The sequence below is a fragment of the Pyrgilauda ruficollis genome, unplaced genomic scaffold, assembly GCF_017590135.1.
Source record: "Pyrgilauda ruficollis isolate IOZ18807 unplaced genomic scaffold, ASM1759013v1 scaffold9, whole genome shotgun sequence".
NCBI lineage: Eukaryota > Metazoa > Chordata > Aves > Passeriformes > Passeridae > Pyrgilauda > Pyrgilauda ruficollis.
The window spans coordinates 1,710,316-1,738,177 of NW_024531043.1; the positions used below are offsets into that span (position 1 = coordinate 1,710,316).

Genomic DNA, 27,862 nt, shown 5'->3' on the forward strand with positions numbered 1-27,862 from the left:
TGGTGGCCACCAGTGTAGAGGTGGTGGCCAACAGTGTAGGAGTAACGGGTGTCAACGTAGAGACAATGACCACCAATGTAGAGGTGTTGGCCACCAACGCACAGAGTGCACCATCAATATTGCAGAGAGGGGTAAAAAACCGCAAAGGATGGAAGATGGATGAGGCTGTTTTCTCATGGAACAGCAAAAACACCCAGAGGCAGCGCTCCAACTCTTCCTCCCTCATCCCAAATTGTTCCTCTGCGAGCCGCCTTGGCTTTGCTCCCGCTGCTGATGTCTCCAGCCCACGTTGGGAATGCAGAGTGTTTATAAAGCAATTTGGGATTTGGCTTGCTTGGCTGAACACTTCAAAAACTCATTTTGAATTGAGAGTGGCATCTGCAGCAGGATGGGGCTGGGCCTGTCCTGATGCCGGGAAAGGCACCGGAATGTGGATGTGGATGTACCATGGGATGAGGTGCTCTCCTGAGGACTCCCAGAAGGATCTCTGCATCTCTGTCCCAGCCACCCCCCAGCTCTGGATGGTGTTTGGTCACCTTGTGGCACTGGGCACGTGTCATAAACCCGCTCTGCTGCCAGGTGGGATGGAGAAGTTTGGGAGAAGAAGACAAGAATTCCTCATGAATTTTCACTTCAGCACTAAATAACCCGGGATCCATCTGAAGATGCAAATTATCTGCCTTGTTTTTGGCATCAAGCATAGGCATTTTGTGGCCTTGTCATCCACAGCCGTGTCCCTCAAAGCCACGCTCAGCAGGGACCTCTCCAAGTGGAAAGGCAGAAGACTCCGAGCGTGCCCTGGGTGCTGCTCTTTGTCCTGCCCGAATGGGGAGCGATTGAGGAACGAGGAGAAGCGGAATTGTGGAGCTGTGCCATGAAAAGGTTCTGCAGGTGGTGCCTGAATGGGCTCAGGTGCTGCATAAAAGGTATCAACAGGGCTTTATCTCCACATTGGCAGCTCCTTATCCAGCAAGAAAGGTCGGATGTGCCGGTGCGGCAGGCGCTCGGTGAATTCATTCTGAGCGTTATTCATCGAGGGGAGGGGAGAAGCACCTGGGCTGCTTTGATGGCTCTGCCAGGGTCTGAGGACCAGAGGTGACAGGGATATGTCCTGGTGCCACCACCCCAGGTCTGGCTGTTCTCCTGCAGCAGCTCCATCCGCTGGGAAGTATTTGGAAATCCTGTAAATGAAGTGGAAAGATGGAAATCTCACCAGCAAAAGGCTGCAAGTTCCGCGCTTGGGGTTATCTCAGCAGTTTAGACAGGCAGAAATGTGAGGATTTTCCCCTAAACAATCCTTTCCCAGGAAAACAGCTGATCTTAACTTGCTTTAGGGCTGGAACCCAGCCTAATTCACTCATTGCATTTCCAGTGCCGATTTGTGACCAATTCAGATCACAGGCAACTGGCTGTAAAAAGGTTTTCTCTGTGAGAAAACGTGTTTTCCAGGGGTTGGGAAGGACTGGGGGAACTCCTGTGGGTGCAGGCAGGTCATGGAGGTGGCAAAAGGCTGTTGTGTGGCACAGCTTAAAGTTTGGTGGGTTTATATGGCAAATTAGTGTAGGAAAACACAAGTGGTGGAAGGACAATTCATGTCCATCGTTATTCTGCACACTTTGATTCATTCCGGTTACAGAAACCCGAGGATTTTATCACTGATTTCCAAGTGCTCGGATCCTAATCTCCAGCAAATTCTTATTTGACTGCAGTCCAAGTGTTGCAGGAGAAGATGGTTCAGAGGGAGTGCAGCTGCCTCGGGCTAAATCCAGCTGGGATGCTCAGGGAGCTGCTGGGACACCTGAGCAAGGAAAACCACCCCTGAGGAGGCACTTGCTGCCCTAAGTCCCCACTGCAGCTCACTTGTGCTCAGCTGGACAATTCCTAATGCTCCCAGTGAGGAAATGTTTGGAAGGGTGCTGTTGTCTTTCCAAAACCTGTGGGATGTGGGGATTGATCCCATTCCTGTTTCACTGCTTGTCCTGAAAATTCTGCCCATGAAGCGATGTGGAGCTTCTGGCTTAGGACCAGGAGGATCCTTTGTATCCATGAGCTTCTGGAGTTTGGGGTTCTTCTGGGTTTCATGGACTCATGGAATGGTTTGGGTGGAAGGGGCCTTAAAGCTCATCCCATTTCCACTCTCTGCCATGGCAGGGACACTTTCATTATCCCAGGCTGCTCCAAGCCCCACACAAGGTGTCCCTGCCCATGGCAGAGGGCTGGAACTACATGGTCCCTCAAGTCCCTTCCAACCCAAACCATTCTGTGATTCTCTTTTATGATTCTGTGATTATTTCCACCCAAAAAGGACAAAACCTCTCCCAGGGATTGAATCCAAACCAGTGCATGCTGGAATTCCCAGGGCAGGAGGAACTGGGTGAGGGGAAAGCAGTGGAGCCGAGGTGGGGAAAGCAGCAGAATGAAACCCCAGAACTTTTAATTTGTTAACCAGAACAGAATCAAATCAACATCTGCAGCCACCAAACCTCTTTAACAAGCTGTGTGTTGGGTGTTTTATTTCCCAGGCACAGGTATCCAGTCTCATCTTTCCAAAGTTGCCTGGAATGAGCGTGGGTGGATAGAGAAAAGCAAAAAAAAGAGCTCTTTTTTGTGGGCGGGAGTCGAGGCAGCAGCCACCCACGTCCTCCATTATGATATTCAAATGTCAATATATTTTTAATTGGTTTATATCCATCCCCCCCCCCATCCAGCTGCCTTTGGTAATTAAGGCTCTGTAAATAGATTTTACTGTAATTGGTACGAGAAGGAAAATTGGAGGACATTGTACAGTGCATGGGGTTGGGTTGGGGGATTTTTTTCCCTCCCTGTCTTTCCTCTTTTGACTCATTTTACATCTGTGAGCTTTGGATGCTGAGGGGGGAGGAGGAGAGAAGGGAGCCACGGCCAGTTCTGCACAAAAACGCGGAGATGGGAGGACCAGGTGGTTTGCTCCACGCTGGGACACAGGGAAAGGCCGGGGGCCAGCCCAGGCTGTCCCTTGTGGCACCACGGTGGTGCCACCAGGACATGCCAGGAACACTGAGAACTCCCTCCCAGTGCCAAACTGAATGAGCCCCCAGTTCCCTGCGGAATTCTCAACCTGCCTCGAGCCAGGAGGCCAAAATCTGGCCAAAATCCTGTGATTATTTATTAATTTGTGATTTGGGGCTGTTTCTCCGGGAGGGTTTGTAACTTCTCTTTCCCTTTCCCTGTCCTTCCAGCCTGTGTAAAGGACGGACTCTCTACTCCGTGGTGAGGGATGCCAAAATTGTCCTGGATGTCAACAAGACGAGGCAGATAGCACAAGAAATTGTCAAGGTATGGTCTGGTGGGGTCTGGATCCTGCAAAAAACCCGGCCAAGAGCCCAGTCTAGTCATTCTGGGGAGGAGGAGAGGAGCAGCCAAGGATTCTGAGCAGGACAGAACTCCTTGGTTTTAAAATCCAGTGATTCTGAGCAGGATAGCTCTGCTTGGCTTTAAAATCCAAGGATTGTGGGCAGGTTAGACCTCCTTGATTTTAAAACCCAGGTGTCTTTGACCTCTCTCATGTGGTTGAATCGGGGTGGCACTAAGGCTTCCATGGGCTCACTGTGCTGGGGGCTCATCCTGGCCACTGCTCCTCTCCCTGCTGGAATTTCAGGTGTTTAAATCCAGCATTGCTGCTGTGGGGGAGTTCCTGGTGGGGTATTCCTCTCCTCTTGGAAAAAAAATGTAATAATCACGGAATCATGGAATGGTTTGTGTTGGAAGGGAGCTTAAAACTCATCCCATTCCTCCCCTTACCATGGGCAGGGTCCTGAGCCCTCACAGCCCTCACATTCCCTTGGGATGTCAGCAGCAGCACTGAGGTGTGGAGCTGCCTGCCAGAACGGGATTGTGCTGTGATTCCAAACAGATTTATCACCAGAAATATTTGGCACTTGCTCTGCCATGGGAGCTGTGAGAGTGCCCCGTGTCCTGCCCAAGGTCAGCCAACACTTTCCCCCCTGGAGCTGATCCCACATTTAACTGTGGGAAAACAACAGAATATCAGGTTTTCTGGCAGACCTTAGCCCCCCTTAAATATTCAAACCCAGGTTGAAAGCAGAATGTGTTCAGCAATATTTCCTGGGCGGTGCCTTTTCCCTGGATGGTCCTTATTAAATTGCCTATTTTGTGTTTATTTTGACCCAGTTTTAACTTTAAAGTTTAAATTCCTTCAATCCTCCTGGACTCTCCAGGCAGGAGCTGACAGGTGAGCACAGCCTGGACCTTCAGCTACCTCGGGGCCACGGCCTGAGCTGGGGGTGCCTGAGGCAGCCCAGAGCCTCTTCCTTCGTAATTCCTACTTCTGATCCGTGTTTTCCACCTTTTAGACATGGATTTTTCCTGCTGAGCAGACATTTGAAGCATCACAGTCTAGCCTTGTATTTTTCCCCCTTTTTGTGCTCAGGGCTTTTGCCTTCCAGATGTTCCCAGTGGGATAACAGCTCCGTTCAGCCCCTTTCCCTGCGTGGGTTCGCTGCTCCATGTGGGTTTCAAGGTTGAGGCTGAGACATCCTTGTTTTCTGCAGCTGGTGCCTGTTAGGAACAGGTTGGAAACCTCCAGCTCTGTGGTGTTGAGAGGCAGAGGGGCTTTGTATCCACCCCAGATCCCTGGAGGAATTAGCAGAGCTCCAAAGGCTCTCCCTGTACACCAAAGGGAATTCCTGAATGCAATGATCCAACCACATAGCCCATTCCTCCTGAGGAGCAGCTTCCCAGCTTTCCCATCCTTCCCCCAAATCTTTCCAAGTCCCCCAGATGTTTTGGGAGACTTGGAAGTGGCAGGTGTCGAGAAGGAAAACCCCAACACCTTGGTTGGGTTGCGCTTGGAGCTGCATTGTCCGGAGGCTTTGGATCTGCTGCACAGTCACAGCAGTTGTTTGATTTTATCCTTTGAGTCCTGGAATGTGATGGGAGAGCGGCTCAGCCCCTCGGATTGGTGGGTGCAAGGTTATCCCGAGATCCTCGGGAGGGGGAGGATGATTGATCCCGGGAGGGGAAGGATGATTTGTCCCGGGAGTGGTGCCGGCAGAGGGAGCTGGCTTTTCACACAGCCGAGCAAATTAAGGCATTACTGGGCCCAGAGTGTTTCCTCAGGGATCATCCCAGGGGTTGAGGTGGCAGGACTGGAATTTGCAGTGAGATCTGCATGGAGCGAAGTGAGGGACTGGGGTTTGACTGGAGAAATTCCTTCAGCAAAGGCCGGGCTGTGTTGATGATTCCCTGGAGATGAGCTCCCTGCTGGATGTGGGAGCAGGTGGGAGCAAGGTCCTGATGCTGCTCTGGGATCCCAGCACCCTCAAACAATGGGAAGGGGCTGCAGAGCATTCCCGTGGCACTGGGGCTCATCCATGGATGCTCAGGGACCTGCACTGCACCTGGCCAGGGAAACATTGGAATGCTGCTCCTTGCTCCACCCTGGCACTTTCTGGAGGTGACAGTGACATTTGAAAGCCGATTTTTAAACCTCATCATTATTTCATGTGCTGGGAACTGGAGACCCCTAATTAATCCCGGTGCCTGGAATGGTCCTGGCATCCAACCCCAAATTCTTTCCTTTTTCCAGCATCCCTTGGCAGACGCTCAGTTGGATTTTCTCCCCACGGGGCACAGTGAAACTCCCATTTCTTGCTGGGTTGGGGTGTTTTTCTGTTTTTCTGTTTGTTTTCCCACTTTTTCCAGATGGTGGAATTTGGATTGGGCTTCTGGCTCCGCATCAGCCACCAGCTTAAAAATAAATTCTTCTCACACAGCCTGCGTGGTTAATGATGATAGATGAAAAGACGAGACTCAGGATGGATCCCCATGGAATTCCAGTTAAATCCCCCTTTTCCAGTGCCAGACAACCAATATTCCCTCTTAAGCAACAGTTTGCCGGCCTGTTGGGCATTGATCCTTCAGCAGCATCCTGCAGATCAAGTTTTCCCCGAGTCTGCTTAGGAGAGTGAAAAGTGGGACAGCATGAAAATCCCTGCTGAAGTTGGGATAAATGTGTTTTATCCCCCTCCCCATTCCCAGAATTATCCCGCGGTGCTGAACATCCGCCACGCGGAGCTGCCGGCAGTCTGCTTGATTTGCCGAGGCTAAACAGGAGAGTTTGGATTTCCCACCCATGGCCTTTTTGTGCCTCATTAGCACTAATTTTAATTAACCACCGAGCAGTTTTTCCTGAGGGGAAGGAATTAAGGCAGGACTCCTGCGAGGCGCCCGTTTCCAGGCGGATGGGGCCGTCGGAAGCGCCGATGGCTCCGCCAGGGCTGTGGGGAGCGGTGACTTATTACCCTCCTCTGCCAGCCCCCAAAAAATTGGAGGAGAAAACATCATCACCATCCATTTCCCAGCGGAGGATTCCAGGGAAGCGGCTGCCGGGTGGATTTGCCGCTCATTTTTCCTGTGAAATCAATTAATCAGGAAGATGAGTGGGCGCTGTGGCAGCTGGGATACCCACTCCACAATCCCATCTCCCTCCAGGAGCTTTCTCTTCCTGCAGGGCCCTTTGGGGACGTGGTCCAGCTTGGATGTGCCGTGGTGGCTCATGGTTCCCATGGGAATGCCACCACTCCGGCGTTATCCCGCCCGTTTGTGCCGCTTTTGTAACCTCGGGGTGTTTTCCTCTCTCTCTCTCTCTCTGTTCCATTCCAGGGGTCCCATCTCCCTCCAGGAGCCCATCCCTTCCAGACACTTTCTCTTCCTGCAGGGCCCTTTGGGGACGTGGTCCAGCTTGGATGTGCCGTGGTGGCTCATGGTTCCCATGGGAATGCCACCACTCCGGCGTTATCCCGCCCGTTTGTGCCGCTTTTGTAACCTCGGGGTGTTTTCCTCTCTCTCTCTCTCTCTGTTCCATTCCAGGGAATGGGATACCTGCATGCCAAGGGCATCCTCCACAAGGACCTCAAGTCCAAGAATGTCTTCTACGACAACGGGAAGGTGGTGATCACCGACTTCGGGCTCTTCAGCATCTCCGGGGTTCTCCAAGCGGGCAGGTAGGACGACATGGACACACTGGAGCTCCTCCCTGTGCCCTAAGGCTGGGAACGATCCCAAAAAATCCCTCTCCAAGTGCTTCTTTTTGTCCCCAGCCTTGGCAGACAGGAGCTCAAGAGGCTTTTGAGTGTCGTGGGGCTGCTCTGTTTGAAGGGAATTGGTTTTGATCTGTAGGAAGGAACACGATGCCGTGTGTGAGCCTCTGGAATTTTGGCTCAGAGAGGCAGATTGTGCCCCTTAGACCAACCTCTTCCCATGGGATGCATCATTTCCATGGCCAAACCACCCTGCAGCCAGCCAGGAGATGCCCCTGTGGCGGCAGGGTTGGTTCATTCCTTGGCTTTTCCCTTTCCATCGTTATAATTCCCTGACATCTGCTTCATCCCCTGCCTGGATTGAGTGATGCCATCCCTGTGCTGTCCCCACTCCAGTGACATTTTGGGAATCACAGACATCTGGCCATGTTGTCTGTGCTGGGCATGGAGCAAGACATGGAAAATGAGAGCCAAGTTTGGGACTTTCACAACATTGTGACATTTTGTGGCCTCGGAGGGTTTAAATCTGAAGGTTTTGGTAAATGTTCATTATTAAATTTCTTGTCCCGATGCTTTGGGAGGTTTTCCAGCTGTAGGAATGGCAGGGAAAAGAGTTCCAGCCACTGTGGAAAGGAGAAAAAGCAAAGCTGGGTGGAAAAAGGAAACAGAAGCGGGGAAGGAAGAACAGAGATGATATTTTCCATTTTTTTTCAAGTGGGGAATAGGAATATTGCTGACTTTTCCCACCTTGCCCACTAAATCCTTTGTGTTGGATTTCCCTCTAAACCCTTTGTGTTAGGAGCAGCACAGCCCAGGTGTGGGCAGTTTTCTCCTGGTCCTTCCATCTCCATGGCAAAGATGCTCAGGAGATAAAAAGCACTTTGGAAATGATCGATTTTTTCCCCAATTTCCCAGTGATGATTTCAAAGAATTAAAGGATATGACAGTGGCCACCTCTCTCCATCCCACACCGTGCACTCCCAGATTTTCTACTCTGCCTGGATGAATATTAATGGATTTCAGCACAAACTCGGCCAAAAACTTTGGAAAGCCAGGAAATCAGGATCTTCCGCTGTGGCAAAGTGGGGTTTGCCTCTGGTTTGGCAGCTGGGCAGGGGGTTTGGGATTCAGGGCCTGCCAGGAGGAAGGGACAGCTCATTCCAGCAGGGAATGAGGATTTGGGCAAAACTTCCCAAGCTTTGCCAGGAATCTTTGCTGTGAAGGTCAGGGATGCTCCAGAGATGGAATGAGAAATGGGGGAATAGAGTTTCTGATGAGGTGGCCAATCTGTGGCCACCTCTGCCCAAGACTGGGATGTCCCTTGTGGGGTTAGAATCCAGGAGATGACTCAGGAGAGGAAGGATGGCCAGGAAAGCAAGGCTGGAGAGAAATGAGCAGGGTTTTGCTGGAAAATTTGAGAAAATGAGAAAATTTGTGCCCTGGGCTGCTGGTAGCAGATGTTTTCTGCTGGAGGAGAGCTGAGAGGAGAGCAGGGATCCACAGCCACCATGATTTTTGGAACAGGAGGTGTCTGCAGGTCTGATCTCCCCTTTTCAGGGTGGGGTTTTGCTGGTTTTGGTGTCTCTCAGATGAAGACAGGAGATAAATCCAAATTTTGGGTCCTTAGTGCCTTGGAAAAACATCTGTTGGGAAGGAAGCACATTTTTGGAGGTCAGGTTAAGGATAGTGACATTTCTTCAGCTGGTTTTCCTGGGGTTAAAACACTTCCTGCAGAGATTGGGTGACTTGGGGTCTCATCCTGCTGAAATCAGATTTATTCCTCCTTTATTTAAATGTTCTTGGGCTCGGTGGGGCTGCTCTGGAATTAGGAGGAGCACGAGGTGGGTCTTGAGGAGTCTGAGGAGCTCTTCTGCTCCTGCTTTTGTCCTGGAGGTGGCTTGGAGGATGCTCAGCTGGGTGTGGCTGTGAAGTCAGGTAAACTTTGGTCATAAACCCTCCAACTGCTGTAACTGAGCCACTTCTGGGACCCCATGAAAGCCCAGCCCTCCTTGCTGGGAGCTCCTAACCCACAGAAGCTTTGCCAGGGATGAGCTGTGCATCCCAATCCAGCCCCTGCAGCATCCTGAGGCTGCTTGTGGAATGTCACAGAGCAGAAATAAAAGCAGAATGAAAACCCCAGGAGCAAACCCGGCCCTGCTGAGGGTGCTGGAGCAGATCCAAGTGCTGCCCAGTGCATCCCAGGAAGGAGAGGCAGGCACAGGGAAGGACCAGCCAGCCTGAGCCTTCTTAATTGCCCAGGTGCTTAATGCTGGTTTGTAATTAAGAGCTGGAGGGTGGAGGGAGGTGCTGGGCAGTGAAAGGCTCCCCTCTGTGCCCAAGTGCTTTTCCCATGGCTCCGGAGGCTCCGAGCCGTGCCGGAGCCGCTGATTGCGGTGGAGCCTCCAAGGTGTGGATGGAGAGCAGCCATGGACACCCCAGAGGGGACAAGGAGGCTTCATCAGCGATTCCCTGGAGTGGCAGTGTCCCTCCATAGGGAGGGGGTCCCTCTGGTCACAGCCAGACCTGTCACTGGGAATGGGGATGGCTTTGCAGGCGGGAGGATCTGGATTATGAGCCAGCTTTGAGGTGGAGCCCCATCCCTGGATGGTTTCCCATGGGAATTTGGCCCCAGGCTGGCATTCAGGAGGACAGATGGCCCCACAGCTGTCCCTTAGGCCTGTTCATCCCCATCTTTGGGAGGGTTGCAAGCACAAACAGGGAGAAATTCCTTCTCCAGCCCAAGGTGACGTGGGACAGGTTTGTTCCCTCCTGCTGCTGAACCTGGACTCAGACACACGATGGAGCAGCCTCAGGTGTCACCACCACTGATGATCCAGGGATTTTCAAGCCAGCAATGTATCCCAGGTGCCTGCTGGAGGATGTAAAGGATGGAGAAGTCACCAATGTCATCCTCAGCCATTGGCCAAAGGATTCCAATGGATTTATCCCGAGCAGAGGGAGCCTGGGGAGGTGGAGGAAGGACAGATGAGGTGAAATGAGGGGTTGTTATAAAGCCAGGCTGCTCCCATGGGAGATGCCATTGGAGGCTTGGACTTGGAGGGGCTGTTTTGGGGCCGAACACCTGAAAACACCAATTCCCAGGCTGGTACTTTAGGATGGGTTTGCTCAGAAGAGGCACTTTGGGTCCCCAGTCCAACTTCCTGCTCCAACCACAGTGGGGCCCCTGGGGAAATTCATCCCCACTTTACCCCTGGATCCTTTAAGGGGTTTTGGTGCAAAGGGCACAGCAGGAGCCCCCGCAGACCCTTGAAGAGCCCCACCAGCTTGGAAGAGCCAAAGTTCCCCTAAAGCACCATCCTGTGCCCCAGTTTTGTCCTGCTGCCTGGCAGGGACATTTCTCAGAGCAGTGTTAAAACCTGACTTTGAAAGGATGATGTGGGAAAAGCCAGGCTTAAAAACCTTGGAAAGAGAGTGGGCAGCTGGGGATGTGCTGTGCTCCAGGGTACCCACAGCTCCAGCTCCATGTCCCAGCAGAAACCACCATCCTGTGCCCCAGTTTTGTTCTGCTGCCTGGACAGGCACAACTGTGCCAACATTCCCAGAGCAGGGTTAAAACCTGACTTTTCAAGGATGACATGGGGGAAACCAGGCTTTAAAACCTTGGGAAGAGGGTGGGAAGCTGGGGGCTGCTCACTGGGGATGTGGAGGTGCTCTGCTCCACGGTGCCCACGGCTCCAGCTCCATGCCCCGGCAGGAACCACCATCCAGTTTTGTCCTGCTGCCTGGCAGGGACATTTCTCAGAGCAGTGTTAAAACCTGACTTTGAAAGGATGATGTGGGGAAAACCAGACTTAAAAACCTTGGGAAGAGGGTGGGCAGCTGGGGCTCTGGCGGTGCCATGGCCCGGGGTAGCCACGGCTCCGTGTCCCGGCAGGAGGGAGAACAAGCTGCGCATCCAGAACGGCTGGCTGTGCCACCTGGCCCCCGAGATCATCCGGCAGCTCTCTCCCGACACCGAGGAGGACAAGCTGCCCTTCTCCAAGCACTCGGATGTCTTTGCACTGGGGTGAGTCCCGGGGCAGGGGTCTGGAGTGGTTGGGTCAGGTGGGAGCTGCTCTGGGCTCAGGAGGGGATGAGGATGCTCTTGGCTTGTCCCAAATCCAAGGGGACGCTGCTGGATGGAATTCCCTTTGCTGGGCTGGGAGAACCTTCCTGCTTCGAGAAATTCTGAGTGAAACCATCCCTAAATCACCAAATCCTCCTGTTTTAGAGCAGGCTGGCTCTGGATAATGGGATCCAGAGGATGCCAGCCTGGGGATGCAGGGGCTGGGGTGGGAACACAGGTGTGGGAGCCCCTGGAGAGCCCACTTCTCCCCAAATTACCAAATCCTATTTTGCACCAGAGTGGTGCATGGCAATGGGATCCAGAGTATCCTGGGAATGCCAGCCTGGCATCATCTCTGCCCTGCACCCTCCTGGGGCAGGTGCCAATGAGAAGGCGCTTGGATGATGGATGGAGATGTCAAAGGTTGGGGACACAGCTCTGGGAGCCCCCGGACACCCCAGTTCTCTCTAAATTACCAAATCTTCCTATTCTGGCCACGGATCACTGTGGCTCCAGGCAATGGGATCCAGAACATCCTGGGAATGCCAGCCTGGCATCATCTCTCCCCTGCATCCTCCTGGGGTGGGAACTGATGAGAAGGTGCTTGGTTGATGGATGGGAATGCCAAAAGTTGAGGACACAGCTCTGGAGCCCCTGGACACCCCAATGTCCCCCTCCGGCCAGAGGGCTGATGGTGGTGCCAGCTCTATGAGCAGTTGCCAAAAGCCAAGAAAATGAGAATTCCTAAGTTTTCCTCAGCAATCCAGTTCATTCCTCCTGCCCTTTTTCTGCCCACAGACCTCCCTGAGGGCACGAGCCCAATTCCACTCCACTAAACCTTTCCCAAAACCTTTCCTCTTTACCCAGAGGATTAATTTTCTCATGGATACCTCGAAGGCTGTGGGATTAGGGAGCGTGGGCCTGCTATCCGAGGCAATATTCCCATCAAACCCACAGTAATTACAGCTGGAAGGGTCTGGCTCTTTTATTTTCTGCCCTCCCTGAGGTACAACTTCAGCAGAGAAATAAAGAGGTAATTAAAGGATCGTATCCAACTAAGTGAGAGTGGGTGGGGAGACGTAATTTTCCCTTTTTTTCCTCAGTTGTGAGCTCTACCGTTATGGAAAGCGTGAGTTTCCTGAAAAGATGAAAAGGTTTCCCCACGTTTTCCCTCTTTCTTGTTTCTGCTGCCCTCCATCAAGCCCAGGAGGCTCAGGGATGATCCGGAGGGGTCGCTTCCCTGAGGGGATTTGGGGATCAGGGAGAGCAAGAGGAAAAGGTCTTTTAAAGATGACAAAAACTCCCAGTGAGAAACAGAATTAATGCCTTGGATGTGTTAAATCCAGTCTGAGGGTGCTTGGATGCTCCTCCTGAGGATTTTGTCCTATGCCCACAGGATCTCTGAGCCCCCCATTCCTCTGCATGCACATAATTCTCCCATTATTCAAAAATTTTTTTTGAGATTTCCAGCCAAACTGTGCAAAATCAGAAGAATTCCAATTCCTAGAATCAGGGAGCTTCCCTAACCGGGAGGAATCTTTCGTTTATCAGACAGATTTTTCCACCCTGGTGTCATTTTAACTCTGGGTTTTGATATTTTAGTGGTCACGAGGCCATCCCTAGGAGGGAAAAGCAGGTCCAGGGAGTTTGCCTTGGACAATGGGGCTGGCATTGTGGGAATCCAGGCTCATCCAGGCTCCGGGTGCCAGAAAATGATGATGCAAAACTTCCAGGCAGTAGCGGGGGCGGAAAACCACAGGGGTGCCCACCAGTGATGCCCTTGTTTTGGGATATTCCCTTGGATTTGGGATTCCTCACGGAAAAGAGGGCTTGGCTTAGCAATGAGAGCAGGAGCAGATGGCCAGGGCTTCACGTGGCCGTCACCTGCTGAGGACACCTGGGATGGGTCATGGCATGACTTGGATGGATTTTTGGAGCTTGGAGAGCTTTTTGGAGGAGAAAAAGGGAAAAGATGGAGTGAAAGGGAATTCTTGAGCATGTCCCTTCCTGGAGTTCTGCTGGAGAGGCAGCTGCATCCCCACCATCCTCTCTTCAGCTGCTCCATGGGCAGTGCTGTTGTATCCAGGTGGGACAATCCCACTTGATGGCACAGGATGGCTCTGCCTGGGCCTCCATCAGCCTCTGTCCTCCTTCCCACGGGTTGGGATCTGCCCTGGTGGGAATCAGGGCTCGCTCCAGGAAAATGGGAGAGGTGACACCTCTGTATCGAGGGCTGAGCACCTCTGGTGTCCCCTGGGATGAAGCCTCTCCTGGATGGTTCTGGAGCAGGGAGAGACATTGGATGTGGGAGCAGTGGCCGGACACCTCCCCATCCCGAATCTCTCCTGGCTGCTCCATCTCTGATTCCCAGTGTGTCCCAACAGCACCATCTGGTACGAGCTGCACGCCCGGGAATGGCCCTTCAAGACGCAGCCAGCAGAGGCAATAATCTGGCAGGTGGGGAGAGGGATGAAGCCCAACCTCAGCCAGATCGGGATGGGCAAGGAGATCTCGGTAGGTGCCGTGGGGCCCTGTGGGGGTGTGCATGGACTGGGATGTGGCTGGTGGGGCCCTTGGAAAAACCCTCTGGATCTGCTGATCTCATCCAGCCAGGCTTGGTCCTGCTGCTGGGCTCAGCTCAAACGTTCCCTTTGCTCCAGCCCTTTCCAAGGATGTGGGGATGGAGATGGATTCTCGTGGGATGGACACCCCCCCTTCATCCCAGCCTTTCATGAGGATGTGGGGATGCAAGTGGGACCCTCATAGGCTGGGCAAATTCCCTCCATCCCAGCCCTTCCCAAGAATCTGGTGATGGAGATGGGTCCTTATGGGATGGAGATATCCCTTCCATCCCAGTCCTTCATGAGAATTCAGTGATGGAAATGACTCCTCATGGGATGGATACATTCCCTCATCTCAACCCTTCAAAAGAATCCAGTGATGGAGATGGTTCCTCACGGGCTGGGTACATCCCAGCCTTTCCCAAAAATCCAGTGTTGGAGATGGGTCCTCATGAGATGGACACATCCCTTCCATCCCAATCCTTAACAAGAATCCAGTGATGGAGTCAGATCCTCATGGGATGGACTCATCTCCTCCATCCCAGCCCTTCCCCAGGATGTGGTGATGGAGATGGGGTCCTTTGGGGGTGAGGGTTGTGGTGTGGGAGGGACTGGCTCAATTCCTGCTGGAATTGAGAGGGCCTGGCTGGGTTTCCTCATGGGCTCTCCCTGTGGCTCCAGGACATCCTCCTGTTCTGCTGGGCCTACGAGCAGGAGGAGAGGCCCACCTTCACCAAGCTCATGGACATGCTGGAGAAACTGCCAAAGCGCAACCGCCGCCTTTCCCACCCGGGGCACTTCTGGAAGTCAGCAGAGTAAGTCCCCATCCCTGCCCATCCTCCCCATGGATTGGGGGAATGTCCTGCCTAGGGACCCTTCCCAGACCCTCAGCCATGGCAGCTTCCAGCCTGATCCCTTCTTCTGCCATGGCCAAATCCTGCTCTGTTCTGTAGCTTTGGCTTTGTGCTCCAGGAAACAGCAGCAGTGGGTCCCCAGTTGGGATTTTGGAATCCGCCCTATTGGGAACAGCAGGCAAAATGCAGAGCAATCACTTAGAAACTCATTTTACTTCCTGGAATTTGTCATGTTGTGACAAACAGAACCAAAATCTCGCCTGTGCGGGGGTGGCATTCCCGAGGGGGATTTTTCCTGCTCCCAGCGTGCATCCCCGGAGGCTGGAAATGGGAGTGGATGGAGGGAAGGAGATGTCAGCTCAGGAAGAGAAGTGAGAACATTTTGGGGGCTTCAGGGATCACTCTTGGTCTTTACAGAGGGTGGGAGATGCTGATTTCTCCTGCTGCTGATAACAAACTGCCCTTCTTCCTTCTCTGGGCGGCCCCAAGAGTGTCTGGAATGTGCCCTGTGCCACTCCCTGTCCCTGGGGGGCTGCGGAGAACCCCGCAAAGCCCGCGGTCAGGTGGCCCCCAAAGCGCCCGGAACGGGAGATGTTAATCAGGAGCGGAGTTAATTCCCGCTCCAGGGCGGCTCCGGCAGCCGGGCAGGGAATGCTGGAGGATGCCGGGCCCCGAGGCAGCTGCGGAATCGCTCCGCTGGCTTTGGGAATGTTTTTTTCAGTCACTGAGCCACGCTCTGCCTGCCCTGGGCGGGGGCTGCCCCGCAGCTCCCTGTTAATTACTGGCCCAGTCTTTTGCTAATCAGGATGCTCCAGCTCAGCTTTCCACGGGAGCTGATTCCTTCCACAGGGACCCGGGTCTGGCTGTTGTTCCTGTTAGGTCCTGGAAGGTTCCTGTTAGGTCCTGTTAGGTCCAGGAATCCCGGCTGTGCCCAGAGATGAGCTGTCTGTGGTACCCCCAGGCTCTGGCATCCCTGCATCCAGGGGATCGGGGCACAAACCCCCGCGGGATCCTGGATGCACAGGGATGGGAGGGGTACCCAAGGAGCCCTTTCCCCTCTGGCCGATGCTCCAGGAGCCGGGCAGGGAGGTGCAGGAGTTCAGGGCTTCCCCCGGTGCCGCTGCTTTTGGAAGCAGCTCCGCAAAGCTGTTCCAGGAGGGTTTTTCCCGAAGATCTTCCCCGCAAACCCCCACGGTCCCACGGGAGGAGGCGCCCAGGGCTGACTCTGCTCCTTGTGTCCCCTCCAGGCTGTGACGGGAGGAGTTACGGGACGGTGCCTTCCTCCCCCAGGGGGTCTCCTCTTCCTCTCCGCTTCCCGCCCTGCGCTACGAAGGAGCAGCGGGGCCGACAGCGGGCCGGGACCGGGATCTTCCCCCGCGGCGTTTCACTATCCCGGGAATCCTCTCGGCGCGGGCGGGAGGAGCCGGAGCAGCCCCGGGAGGGCCCGGCTGCGGTGGGATGGGGACAGCGGGCGGCTCTCCGTGCACAGGCGGCGGCTCTGGGGACAGAACCCCCCGAGCAGGGGTGACCCACAGGACAATGACTTCAGTTTATCCCCAGGGCTCCTCTGATCCCGATCCAGTGCTCACGACGATGCTCGGCTGGGGAGGGCTTGTTCTCGGCTCTCTGTGGGTTTCTTTAATTCCCTTTATTTATTTCTTTGCGGTTTTGTCATGAAAAAAGGGGGAATGTCGCTGATTCATGAGTTTATCCCCGGATCCTGCGGGGCCAGGGAGTGCCACTGCCATTAGCTGCCCCCCGCGGGGAAATGCATCTGTCCCGCTGCCCCCGCGCCCCGCAGCCCCTTGGTGGGCAGCGCTGACCTTTCACAAGTGGCTTCTCTCCCTCCCAGCCGCGGCCACTTACGTGTCCCCCCGCGGGGGACATCTCCGCATTCCCGTTAATCTATCCGCTTTTCCCGGAGTGTGTCTCATCAGCCAGCCCTGCCCCCTTGCTCTCCATCCCTGCCCTGCTCCTGGCTTTGCTCCTGACTCCCCGAACCCCGGCTTTGGGGCTGCTCTGGGGCTGGGCACAGCAGGACAGCTGGAACTGGGATCCATCCCCCCTCCTGTGGCCTTCCCGGGCTCATTCCTACAGCTGGGAATGCAGGCAGGCTCTGGTTGTACAGAGCAGCTCCCAGCCCCGCTCTGGGACATCTCAGCCATGCCCAGGACCGTTTCCCCCACGTGCTCATCTCCCATCAGCCAAATCCCAGAGTTTCCCCAAAAATTCTCTCTGGGAGCTGCTGTTGCCACCTGAATTCCACGTGCTGGTATTTCCCTCTCCCCTCCCAGCTCGGATGGGCCCTCCAGCCCCTCGGATGAGCTGTCAGACGAGAGCAAATTGCATTCCCAGGCTCTCATGGAGCATAATTGCTTGACAGGAACCATCCCGGATAATTCAATTGTAGTCTCAGTTCGCTTTAATTTGGAGCCGTGACGAGGCTTTGCAAACCCAGCCAGCCCTGGTTTGTCTGGCTGCTGCTCCAGCTCCTCCTCGCTGGTGTTGGGAGTGCTTTAGCATAAGTAAATGAAGATTAGAAACTTAATTGCAGCTGGGATGAGATGGGATTTTAATTGTAGGGGTATTAAAATCCCCACGCGTGCACGTGTGAAAATTCCAAGGTGGGCAGGAGCAGGGAGGGGTGGATCCAGCCCCCAAAAGGATCTGGAGGAGTGTCCTGCTGATGTTTTTGGGATGGGAGGCAGTGCATGGAGCTGGGGATGGGGCAGGATGGCTTTTGGGGCTGAGGCTGAGTGGGATGGGCAGGCTGAGCCCTCATTTGGGTTAACTGCTCCCTGCCCCAGCAGGAAATCGGGGGTTCCTGAGTTAGGGCTCATCCCACCTTCTCATCCCAGCTCTTCCTGCCTTTCACCCCAGCCTGCAGCACCCATGGCCTGTGCTGTCCCTGTCCCCCCCAGCTGTCCCTGTCCCCCCCAGCTGTCCCTGTGCACACACGTGCCACAAACCTTGCACTAAAACCTCGGAGTCTCTCTGAGCTCTCACCAATGCCTTCACCTGTGCTGCTCCCAGGCTCTGGGGGAGGCACAAAGTCCCCTCCCCAGAGGTTTTGGGTGCTGGGAGGGCATGGGGAGGTGTCATCAATCCCCAGACCCCATCCAGAGGGAGCAGGGTCCTGCTGGCTCTGTGGGTTTGGGTTCTGAGCAGGTGTAGATTCCCAGGTGAGCAGGAGACAGGGGAAGGTGTTGGAAGGAGGAAGAAGGTAACACCAGGGTGGTGCTCATCACTGGGGTGATGGAGATTGTGTGGATCTGTGGTGGAAGGGACAAGGTCCCTCTTGGGGTCATTGTGGGTTTGCTCCCTGTGTCCCAAGTCCTGCTCTGGGAGGTCTCACCTTGATGTTCCCCCTGGGGTCTCGCAGCTGCTGGCAGACTCCTGATGGGTTTTATGGCCAGAAGTTGAGGGAACAATGAACTGAGGGGTGTTGGGTGGGCTCCCCCATGCTGTCAGGGCCTCACTGGGCTGCAGCCTCAGCCACAGAACCATGGAATGGGTTGGGTGGGAAAGGCCCTCAAAGCCCATCCCATCCCACCCCTGCCATGGCAGGAACACCTTCCATGTCCCAGGCTGCTCCAAGCCCCATCCAGCCTGGCCTTGGGCACTGCCAGGGATCCAGGGGCAGCCACAGCTTCTCTGGGAATTCCACCCGGCCCCTCTCCACCCACCCAAGGAACAATTCCTTCCCAATATCCCATTTAACTCTGCTCTCTTTCACTTTCAAGCCATTCCCCTTGTCCTATCTCATTCCCCTTTGGCCACACCCTTCTCCACTGAATTTTGGGCATCTGGAAGAAACTAAATATTCCTACAGCCAACCTCTCCCTGCTCTCCACCCCCTTCCTCCCCTCTCCCCTGGCTGTGGTGTCTCAGCCACAGGCACAGCACAATGGTATCGATTGTCCTGAATTTATCCCAAAGGAGCTCCGAGGAGCAGCTCCTTCCCTTCCATCCCAGTTGTTCAGGCTGCCACGTTATTTCCATCATTCCTTCTTATTTTTAAATTCTTCATTATTTAAAGAAAAAAAACCCCAACCACCAAACCAACAAATCTTGTTGTTGTTTGGGGTTTTCTCTGTCTTTGTGAAGGATATTTTTTTTTTCCTTTGGCCCAGTTTATAAATATCCAGCACTTCAGCAGGGAGGGAATGCAGGAGTAGCTCCCCACAATAGCCTCTAATAGGAGCTCCGAAGGAGGGAGAGGGTCCATCCGGAGGCTCGGTTTAGCTGTGAGCCAGCAGAGAGCCAGGGTTATTTCCAGCCGAGCCGGGCTGAGCTCGGCGCTGCCTTTGAGATGCAGGAGCTGCCCTCAGCCCCAGGGCGGCTCTGACAGCCAGCGATGCTCTCCTGGCCCAGCCCTGCTGCTCCATCCTCCCACCACCCTCCCCTCTCTTCCCAGAGCTCCTGACTTTGCTGCTGCTGGGGTTTTTTGGTGCTGATGGGGTCACCACGCTTGGGGCTGGGTCGTGTGGACTCTCCCACAGGGGGAAGAGGTGGCCCCAAAGTTCTGTGTCCTCCTTTTGGCTGCTAAAGGATATTCCCTGCTTTGGCTTTTTCTTCTATTTCCCTTCCCCCACAAATTCCCAAATCCTCGCTGAGCCCTGACCGGGCAATTTCTGGGAATGATGAGCTCAGAGTTCGGCCCCCATGGCTTTTATCCGGTCCTTGACCGTGGCAGGAGCTGGGATGATGCAGATTTGAGATGGATGGGAGACAAATGAATGTCTTGGAGATGGAGGAGCTGCTCAGCCTTTCCTAGAGCATGGAATTATGGAATGGTTTGGGTTGGAAGGGACCTCAAACCCCATGGCAGGGACTTCCACCATCCCAGGCTGCTCCAAGCCCCTGGCCTTGGGCACTGCCAGGGACCCAGGGGCAGCCACAGCTGCTCTGGGAACCTTGCCTGGCCTCACCAGGAAAAATTCCCTCCCAACACCCAGTCCAACCCCTCCCTGTGCCAATTTAGGAATCTGTGGAAGAGCTGGTGCCTGGAACTCAGCCTCTTTGGCTGTGTGAGGAGAAGGGCTCTGTGCTGAGCCCCTCTCTGCCTCCCAAGTGCCCTGAGTCAAGCCCTTCCTCCTTTTTTCACCCTTTATTTATTTTAAATTATTTGAATTTAATCGAATTTCTATGAATTTATTTAAATTTATTTGACTTTCTATGAATTTATTTGAATTTATCTATTTTTGTTGCCAACAGCAACTCTTTGGGGGGGGAAGCTTGGTCAGCTGCGAGCGCTGCCTTTAATTTCAGGTCCCTGTAAATTCCCACGTTTCATTGCCTTGTACATAAGGTATATATGGATATATATACATATCTCTATATGTATGTATATAGATATATACAGACCTCAATCTTGTACAGTTTCCAACTGAACTCGCTGGCCTGCTTCGTTTTCTCCGTGGTAGTTTGCAGAATGAGCTGATTTTCAGTTCCCTTTTCCTCCCTCCACCCCCCTTTTCCTTTTTATAAATATATATATAAATATATATATATATATATATTTTGTTGTCGTCGTTGCAAAAAAAAACCACCTCCAGAAAAAAAGAAGCTGGTGAGAAATAAAAAATACAAATCACCCCCACAAACCACTGACAAAAAAAAAAATTTAAAAAAAATTTAAAAAAGAGGAATTTCTGAGAAAGGCACGATGGATTCTCCCCGCTGTAAATTTGTACAGGAACATTTCTAACGTTTTCTACACTTGAAGAAAGTAATTTCTAATTTCCGCTGTCTGGCTGGGTGCAAATCTCTGGGACCTGCAGACCTGGATAGCCATTTGTTCCCGTGGTTTCTCGTGCAGTGTTTGGTGAGGTGACAGTGTATGAATTATTTATGCCAATAAAAAGAAAAAAAACCCAAAAAACCAAAAAACAAAACACATTTGAAAAAACCTTGCCCTCCCCTGTGCTGCTCCGCGTCCTCTCCTCGCCGGATCCCGGGATTTTTTATCCGTGGTAGGGGTCGGGATGAGTCCATCAGAGCCTTGGGAGCATCTCTGCCTGGTCCAGCGCTGCCAAATCCCTTTTTCCCTCCCAGCCCAGCCCTTTGGGGATTATAATTCCCAGCCAACACTTGGATGGGAGCTGCAGCAGCAGCGAACGAGGGAATTGGGCGCATTCCGGGCCGGCACAGATGAATTTCCACCCAGCTGTGCTCAGCAGAGGGGCCGGGGTGGGTGAGCGCCAGGGGGTGTGAGCCCGGTGATGGAGCACTGGAGGCTCCTGGCATCTGCTGCTCCCTTTGTTTGCCTCTCCCATGCTGTTTTCCCGGGATGCCACCATCAATCTGCCACGCAGCCCCTCTGGAAAAGCGGCGGCGCTGGCTGCTGGGGGCATCCTGGAGATGGAGGAGAAAACCACGGGAAGTTCACACGGTTTCCCCCCTCTCCTTCCCTCCTCGCCACTGCCCGAGCACTTGAAAGGTAAAATAATGATGGCTCGCCATTAATAAACCATGAACGCTCCACACTTCTCCTGTCGAGGGCTTTTCATCTTTCAAAGCCTGCAGGAGCTGGAACCAATTAAACCAGGCTCAGCCCGGGCGGGGGCGGGGACGGAGCCATCCAGGGGGGTTTACTTGGGAAGGGGCTGCTCTGATGGATTCTCCCAGCAGGAGAAATGGGGGGATTTGGGGCTAAAGAGCCACCACTTGATGCCTCCCTCACTGGGTTCACCGTGGTGTCACCATCTCTTGGATGTGCAATGAACAGGGGGCTCTTGGTAAAGCTGGAGGGCTGCCACCAGTCTGGAGAGGAACTGGGCAGCCCTGGTGACTCCAGCTCCGGCGACAGTGCTACTGGTGGCACTGCAGAGCCCCCACCATGCCTGGTGCAGGGAGGCTGAGCTCGCTCCTGGCTTGCGGTTAATGAGATGCCAGCACCAGGACGCAGAAAAAGGTCAAAAATATCCCCCAAAGCAGCTCTAATAGCGGCTTTGGAGGGTTGGGGATGCCTTTGGGTACATCCCTGTGAGGATCTCTGTGTGTGTGTGTGCAGGGAGAGGCACAGGGATGCTCACACGTGGCTGTCACCTCCTCCCTGCTGGGGATGAATCACGGGCCATTAATATTTCACAGGATAAATGCCGGGAGTGACAGAGGAGCTCAACCCCCAGGCCAACAGCTCCAGCTCTCCTGTCACTGCTGCTGGGTGAGCCCAGGGCGTCATTCCCGCTTGGATGCTCTTGGTGTGGGCACAATCTGGATGCTCCAACATCAAACGGCTTGCTTTGGGGTGCTGAAACTTTCGGGGTCGGTTGTGATGCTGGAGATATGAAACCACCTCTGTTCCCACCAGGGAGGGTGGCTCTAAACGTGTCCCCGTGGTGTCCCAGTGCCGCTTGGGTCACCCACCCTCCCTCCGGACACAGCGGGCTTGTTAGAGACACAAATCTGCCCTGATTTGTGTAATTCTGCCCCCGAATTAAGCTGTTTATTGAGCCGAATTTAACACCTCCGACGGCCCGAGGTGTGGCTGCCGGAGCCGGCGGTGGCACAGGGCTCTGCTCGCCGCGGGAGCCGCGCTGTCCCCGCGGGCGGGTCCGGGCTCCCCATGGAGCAGCACAAGGAAAGGCTGGCGAGGAGCCGAGCGGGGCCGAGAGCCTGGGAACGGCAGCCAGGGCTGTGGCCGGCCGGGGGGTCCCGCGGAGGGCTCCGGGGGACAATCCGCGGCTGAAGGCACAGCTCGGAGCCGGGCTGGGGCTGGCCGGGGTCCCACGTCCCTGCCCCGGCCCGTCCCGCCCGTGCCGGTGCTCCCCGGGCCGGGCTCCGCCGCGGGGCTGTGGCACAGCCCCACAATGGGGCATTGTTCCCAGCTCTGATTTATGTTTCCTCCCCAGGCTCGTCTGGCCTTTCTCAGGAGCCGCAAGGAGCGCAGGGCCGGTCCTTCCGGGGGGAGCCGGGCTGGGCTGAGCCCCCCGCAGCCTCCCCAGCACGGCCCGGGGGGTCCTGCCTGGCTGAAGCTCCAGCTCTTCATTAGGGCTTGATTAGCTCATTAAGGGCTGCCCTGCGCCAGCAGCGGGATACGCTGGGACAGCCCGAGCCTCGGGGGGAGAGCCCCGGGGAGCCCCGGGCAGGCGATGCCCGAGGCCGGGCTAATTGGCCACTTGTGCCGGGGGCACCCGGCCCTTAACGGGATTGTGGCTCTGAGCCAGCGCGGAGCTGATCCCGCTTTGCGCAGAGCCCCGGGATTAATTCCGCCCAGGGAGCGTCCCGGGGGTTCCAGGCGCTCCCGCCGCCTGCGGGGAAGGGGCTGCCCTGGTCCGAGCCCCCGCTGCTGCTGCTGCTGCCCCATTGCTCAGCAGATTTTCTTTCCTCACCTCTATTTTTACGCTGCCCTCGGGGACAGAAACCCGACCCCTGTGACTGCGGACACTGCGTGAGCTCCTGCCGGGCTCCCAGCGCAGGACCCTTTCCTCCTGGCAGCTCTGGGAAGGAGGGGAGATCCCCAGTCCCCAGCTTTTTGCCCTAAACTTGACACCTGCAGCCTCCTCCAGAGAGCCGAGCCGTGCCCTGGGCAGCAGCAGCAGGTAGAAAAACTGGTTTAAGGTTTTCCTGTGTCCCAGTTTTTTATTTATTCCTGTTTTTGGGGGGACAGGGTGGGTTTCTGTGCCTGGATTAGGGGTAGGAGGGGGTGAGGGGACTCTGGGGATTCTGTGAGGTCCCTGTGGGGTGGGGAAGGGTCAGCGATGCTGAAGGAAAATAATCCCACACTCGGGGTTTGTGCCTGGGCACCGGGAGGGGAGATGTTGTCCCAGGGGGGAATTGTCCCACCAGGGTGTGGGTGACCTGTCCCAGCACCTCGGGGTGCCAGACATCCCCAGGGGCTCTGTAGAGCATGAGGAAATCCCTGTGCCCCCATCCTAGGGCCAGCCATGGGGTAGGGTTGCTCTGTGGGACCCCCTGGCTCCATGGCCCAACTTCCAGCTGGTGGAGAGACACATTCCAGCGTCCTGGAAGGAGCCAGGCACAGTGGATGAGCCTTTGGCCTGAATTTCTATCCTCCTCACCCACCAGCTCCTATGGGGACAGCTCAGCTGCAGCCTTCTCCAGCCCCACGGCCATGGGGCAGAACCCAGCAATTCCCACTGCCAGAACCAAGGAATTCCACTGCCAGACCCCAGCAATTCCCACTGCCAGAACCAAGGAATTCCACTGCCAGACCCCAGCAATTCCCACTGCCAGAACCAAGGAATTCTCACTGCCAGAACCAGAGTTCCCACTCCCAGACCCCAGCAATTCCCACTGCCAGAACCAAGCAATTCCCACTGCCAGAACCAGGGAATTCCCACTGCCAGAACCTTCCCCTTCCCCCTCTCCCGAGCCTCCCTGCACCCCTGTGGAGATCCAGGATGTGCAGCTGCCCATGCAGAGCCATTCCCACCTGGCAGAGCCCTGCTTTAGCTGCTCCCAAAGCCTGGATGTGCTGCTGGAAATGCAGAATGAGGTAGGAAGAAGCCAAATGTTTGGGGTTTTGGGGGCTCAGGGGCTGATCCTCTCATGGGAGGGATAATTCCAGCAGCAAATCCCCCATGGAAGGAGTGAGCAAGGAGCCATCCCCATGCAGGGAGCTGGGCTGGCAGCTGGAGCAGGATAATTCCATGTGGGATTGCAGTCTGGGAGCTCTGGGATGCTTCAGGGAGGGACTGGAACCCATTTTATCCATTTTTTCCCAAGCTCCTTCTGCACTGGTGCTGCCAAATTCCCCCCAGCCGTGCTGCAGGGCTGGGAGCTCCCAGCAGGATTCCTGAAGGAAAACTCACTCCAGGAATACCTGGTTTTCTCCAGAGGCTGGTTTGCTGGCTGCAATGGCACTTGGGGCCCTGCTGTCCCTCTGGGTCTGGTGACACCAAGAGCCTCTGGTGGCCCTGGCTGCTCCCCTGTGACCAGGGGCTGCAGGAGGGGACAGCCACCCCTGAGCTTATGGACTGAGGTCCTTGGATTTTGGATATTTTTGGTCCTGTAAATCCCATGGGTGATGATGCTCAGCATGATGGGTCCTTCCTCCAGGTGGCCAAGCTCTTTTTTGGGATTTAACCTCCCTCAACTCTTATTCCCAGCTGCATGCTCCATTCATCTCCAACTGCAGCTCCCTGTATGGGGATAGCTCCTTGCTCACTCCTTCCATGGGGGATTTGCTGCTGGAATTATCCCTCCCATGAGAGGATCAGCCCCTGAGCCCCCAAAACCCCAAACATTTGGCTTCTTCCTACCTCATTCTGCATTTCCAGCAGCACATCCAGGCTTTGGGAGCAGCTAAAGCAGGGCTCTGCCAGGTGGGAATGGCTCTGCATGGGCAGCTGCACATCCTGGATCTCCACAGGGGTGCAGGGAGGCTCGGGAGAGGGGGAAGGGGAAGGTTCTGGCAGTGGAAATTTCTGGATTCTGGCAGTGGGAATGGCTGGATTCTGGGAGTGAGAATTCCTTTGTTCTGGCAGTGGGAATTCCTTGGGTCTGGCAGTGTGAGTTCTGTGGTTCTGGGAGTGTGAATTCCCTCATTCTGGCAGTGGGAATTGCTGGGTTCTGGGAGTGTAAATTCTCTGGTTCTGGCTGTGGGAATTCTGTTGTTCTTGCTGTGGGAATTGCTGGGTTCTGGCAGTGTGAATTCCTTGGCTCTGGGAGTGGGAATTCCATGGTTCTGTCAGTGTGAACTCCCTGGTTGTGGATGGGTGAATTCTGTGGTTCTGGCTGTGTGATTTCCCTGGTTCTGGCTGTGGGAATTCCTTGCTCCATGGCTGGGCAGACACCAGCAGCGCCTTTCCCCAGGTCCTGCCCCCGGGCTTGGCTCCATGCAGAGCTGCCCGAGGCGCTGGGAGGAAAATGGATTAATTGCCTCATTATCCCTGCTCAACCCCACTCCTTAAATACAACACACCTGCCCTGAGAGCTGCTCCCACACCTCCCACGGAGCACCCTGGGACTGATTTTCCTGGGAAACAACACCGTGGCCATCCCTGGGTGCTGCGGTGAGTGGGATCTGGGCTGGGCTGTGGGGATGCCCCGGGCTGGATCCATGTGTGGATCCATGTGGGTTTGGGATGCTGCTGGATGGGATCATGTGCTCTGGGGTGCCTGTTATGGGAGGAATCTGGGGGATGAGTGGCTGGGAAGGGTGTGCTGTGCTCCTAAAGGGAGATAGGAATTGTTGTGGATCCACTACTCTTGTCATGGGAATAAGGTGGGAAAGCCAAAGGGTTTGCCTTCAAATATTTGGGAAGCTGCAAAAACAGCAATTTCTCTGGTGGGAGCTGCCTGTTCCTGCCTGGCTGCAGCTGCAGGGCATCCATCCATCCATCCATCCATCCATCCATCCATCCCTTCCTCCAGTGCTGCTGGAGATGTCCAAGCTCCCTATAAATTCAGTTACAAAAGTGGGAAATTGGTCTGTCCATCAGTCACAGCCCCTTTTCCTACTGCTCCCTCCTTATTTCCATGAATCTGGTTTGGGGAGGGAGCCTGGGAATCTGGGATTTGGAAGCCACAGCTGGGGGCTCAGAACCACTGAACTGCCCCAATGTCTCTGCTGGGAGGTGGCTGCTCAAAAATCATTCCCATGGAGATTTTTTGGTTAAATTGCTCTGGGACAGAACTGCAGGGATGGATTCTGGTTTTGGGAATGGGAACTGCTGGATTAAATGGATAAAAGTGGAGTTTGGAGTGGGGGCATGCAGGGTTCCTGCTCTCAGGAGCTGTATCTGAGTCACCTCGGGATGGGAAGGATCATGTGAAGTGTGACCTGCCCTCAAGGTGTTGACAACAGCAAAGTGACATCAAAAACTGGTTTTATTTTATTTTTGTTTGGCTGCTCAGAGTTAAACTGAGGCTTTTGGGCAAGAGAGCCACGTCTGTGTTGGTGCGATAGGCGGGCCAAGCTCATTTCTCCCTGCTCAGGGCTCTCACTGGGGTTAAAATTTCTTCAATTTAAAGAAGAAAATAGTTTCTGGGGAATTTCAGGGGCTTTGAAGCAGAACCTGACAGTGGATTGAAGTGCAGCTTGTCCTGCTGGATGGGACAATTGGAGGGGACAGGGACAACAGGTCCCTGGAGATGGTTTAATCTCCAAGGACTCCTTTAATTAATGCAGCAGCCCTTGGATGCCTCCTGATTGTCCAGGCATGCCTGACTTTGCAGCAAGCAAGGGCTGAGGTTGTGGTGAGGAGCTTGAATGTGCCTCTCTGCTCTCCCTCCCTTTGGAGCTGAGAAAAATCAATGGAAAACCCTTCTGAAGGCCTGGAGAGCTCCGTTATCTCCGATCAACCTCAAACAAAACCCCACTGCACGTCAAGGACAGCAGCTCCTTGCCTGCTCCTCTGGGAACAGGTTAAAAATTCCGCTTTTCCGTATAGATGGATAAAATTCCTTTGGTTTAGGGCAGAAAGAGCCGTGCTGTGGGGTGGAAACGCCCTTTTCCCACTCTGCACCTTTGGGAAACGCATTTTGGGGAAGGGAAGGTCCTGATCCCCCGTGGCCCTGAAGGGCTGCTGGGCTCTTCCTGCCTTTTCCATGAGCTGGATGTTTGGAACTCAACCCCGGAGCTTCTCCCATCCTCACCGTCCTTCTCAGCCCCACCCGGTCAGACACAGCCCCCCCCGAACACCCGAAAATCAGCTCAGAGCCGTGCTTAGGCAGGCGTGGAGCAGCTTCCAGCCGGGAGAGATTAAAAGTTACTGAATAACCCGAGTCCTCCGCCAGCCCCGGGGGCTGTGGCCGGTGCCAGGTGCCCGGTGCCCGCCGGGCATTCCCCTCACCCCAAAACCACCACCAGCGATTTCCCGTGTCCCAGCCCTGGCGAGCCACAGGGGGTGTCCCGGCTGGACTGATGAGCACGGTGGGTCCTGGGCATGAGCAGGCGAGGGGACGAGGGCACTGCCGGACCCGCCGGGGGGCAATGCCACCCTGGGAAAGGCGGCGGGCACGGCGCAGCGGGCTGGGCACGGCTCACGCAGCCCTCCCGCAGCTCCAGCGCCGGCTGTGCCCTTTTCCTGCCGCTGCCCAGCGCCTCCTTCCCTGGCTCCGGCCAGCCCCTGCCTCTGGACCAGCCATGGCCTCGGTGTGTGCCTTTTGTTTGCTCTTCCTTTCGGGACCCGGAGCCCGGGCGGGGGGAGCGGGGCCCCGGCCAAGCGGCAGCTGCGGCGGGGGCGAGCGGGGCGCGCTGCCCGGCGGCCTCTCCGCGGCTCCCTCCGGACACAAGTAAGGCTGGGGGCGGCGGGGACACTCCGGGGAGGTGGCTCGGCGTGGCTCTGCGCGGCCCGGAGGGTGGAAATGTCGAAGCGGGAGTTGTGGTTTTTCCAGGAGTGCTTTGCTCGGGATGGGAGCGGGGGGGGG

At 55.0% G+C, this 27,862-nt stretch overlaps 2 protein-coding genes across 3 annotated transcripts in view; both read left to right on the forward strand.

Moving 5' to 3' along the window:
• KSR2 (kinase suppressor of ras 2) overlaps positions 1 to 14,486 on the forward strand; it is a 77,843-nt gene extending 63,357 nt beyond the window's left edge. Inside the window, exons 15-19 of the mRNA XM_041488790.1 lie at positions 3,219 to 3,315; positions 6,871 to 7,004; positions 10,936 to 11,067; positions 13,491 to 13,620; positions 14,349 to 14,486. Of these exons, the coding sequence (XP_041344724.1) occupies positions 3,219 to 3,315; positions 6,871 to 7,004; positions 10,936 to 11,067; positions 13,491 to 13,620; positions 14,349 to 14,486 (631 nt within the window). The remainder of the gene's footprint in view (positions 1 to 3,218; positions 3,316 to 6,870; positions 7,005 to 10,935; positions 11,068 to 13,490; positions 13,621 to 14,348) is intronic.
• Positions 14,487 to 27,441: 12,955 nt separating this feature from the next.
• Positions 27,442 to 27,862, forward strand: part of NOS1 (nitric oxide synthase 1) — a 76,062-nt gene continuing 75,641 nt past the window's right edge. For both annotated transcript variants that reach the window (XM_041488672.1, XM_041488673.1), the window contains exon 1: positions 27,442 to 27,727. The gene's annotated coding sequence lies outside the window, so the exon portion shown is untranslated. The remainder of the gene's footprint in view (positions 27,728 to 27,862) is intronic.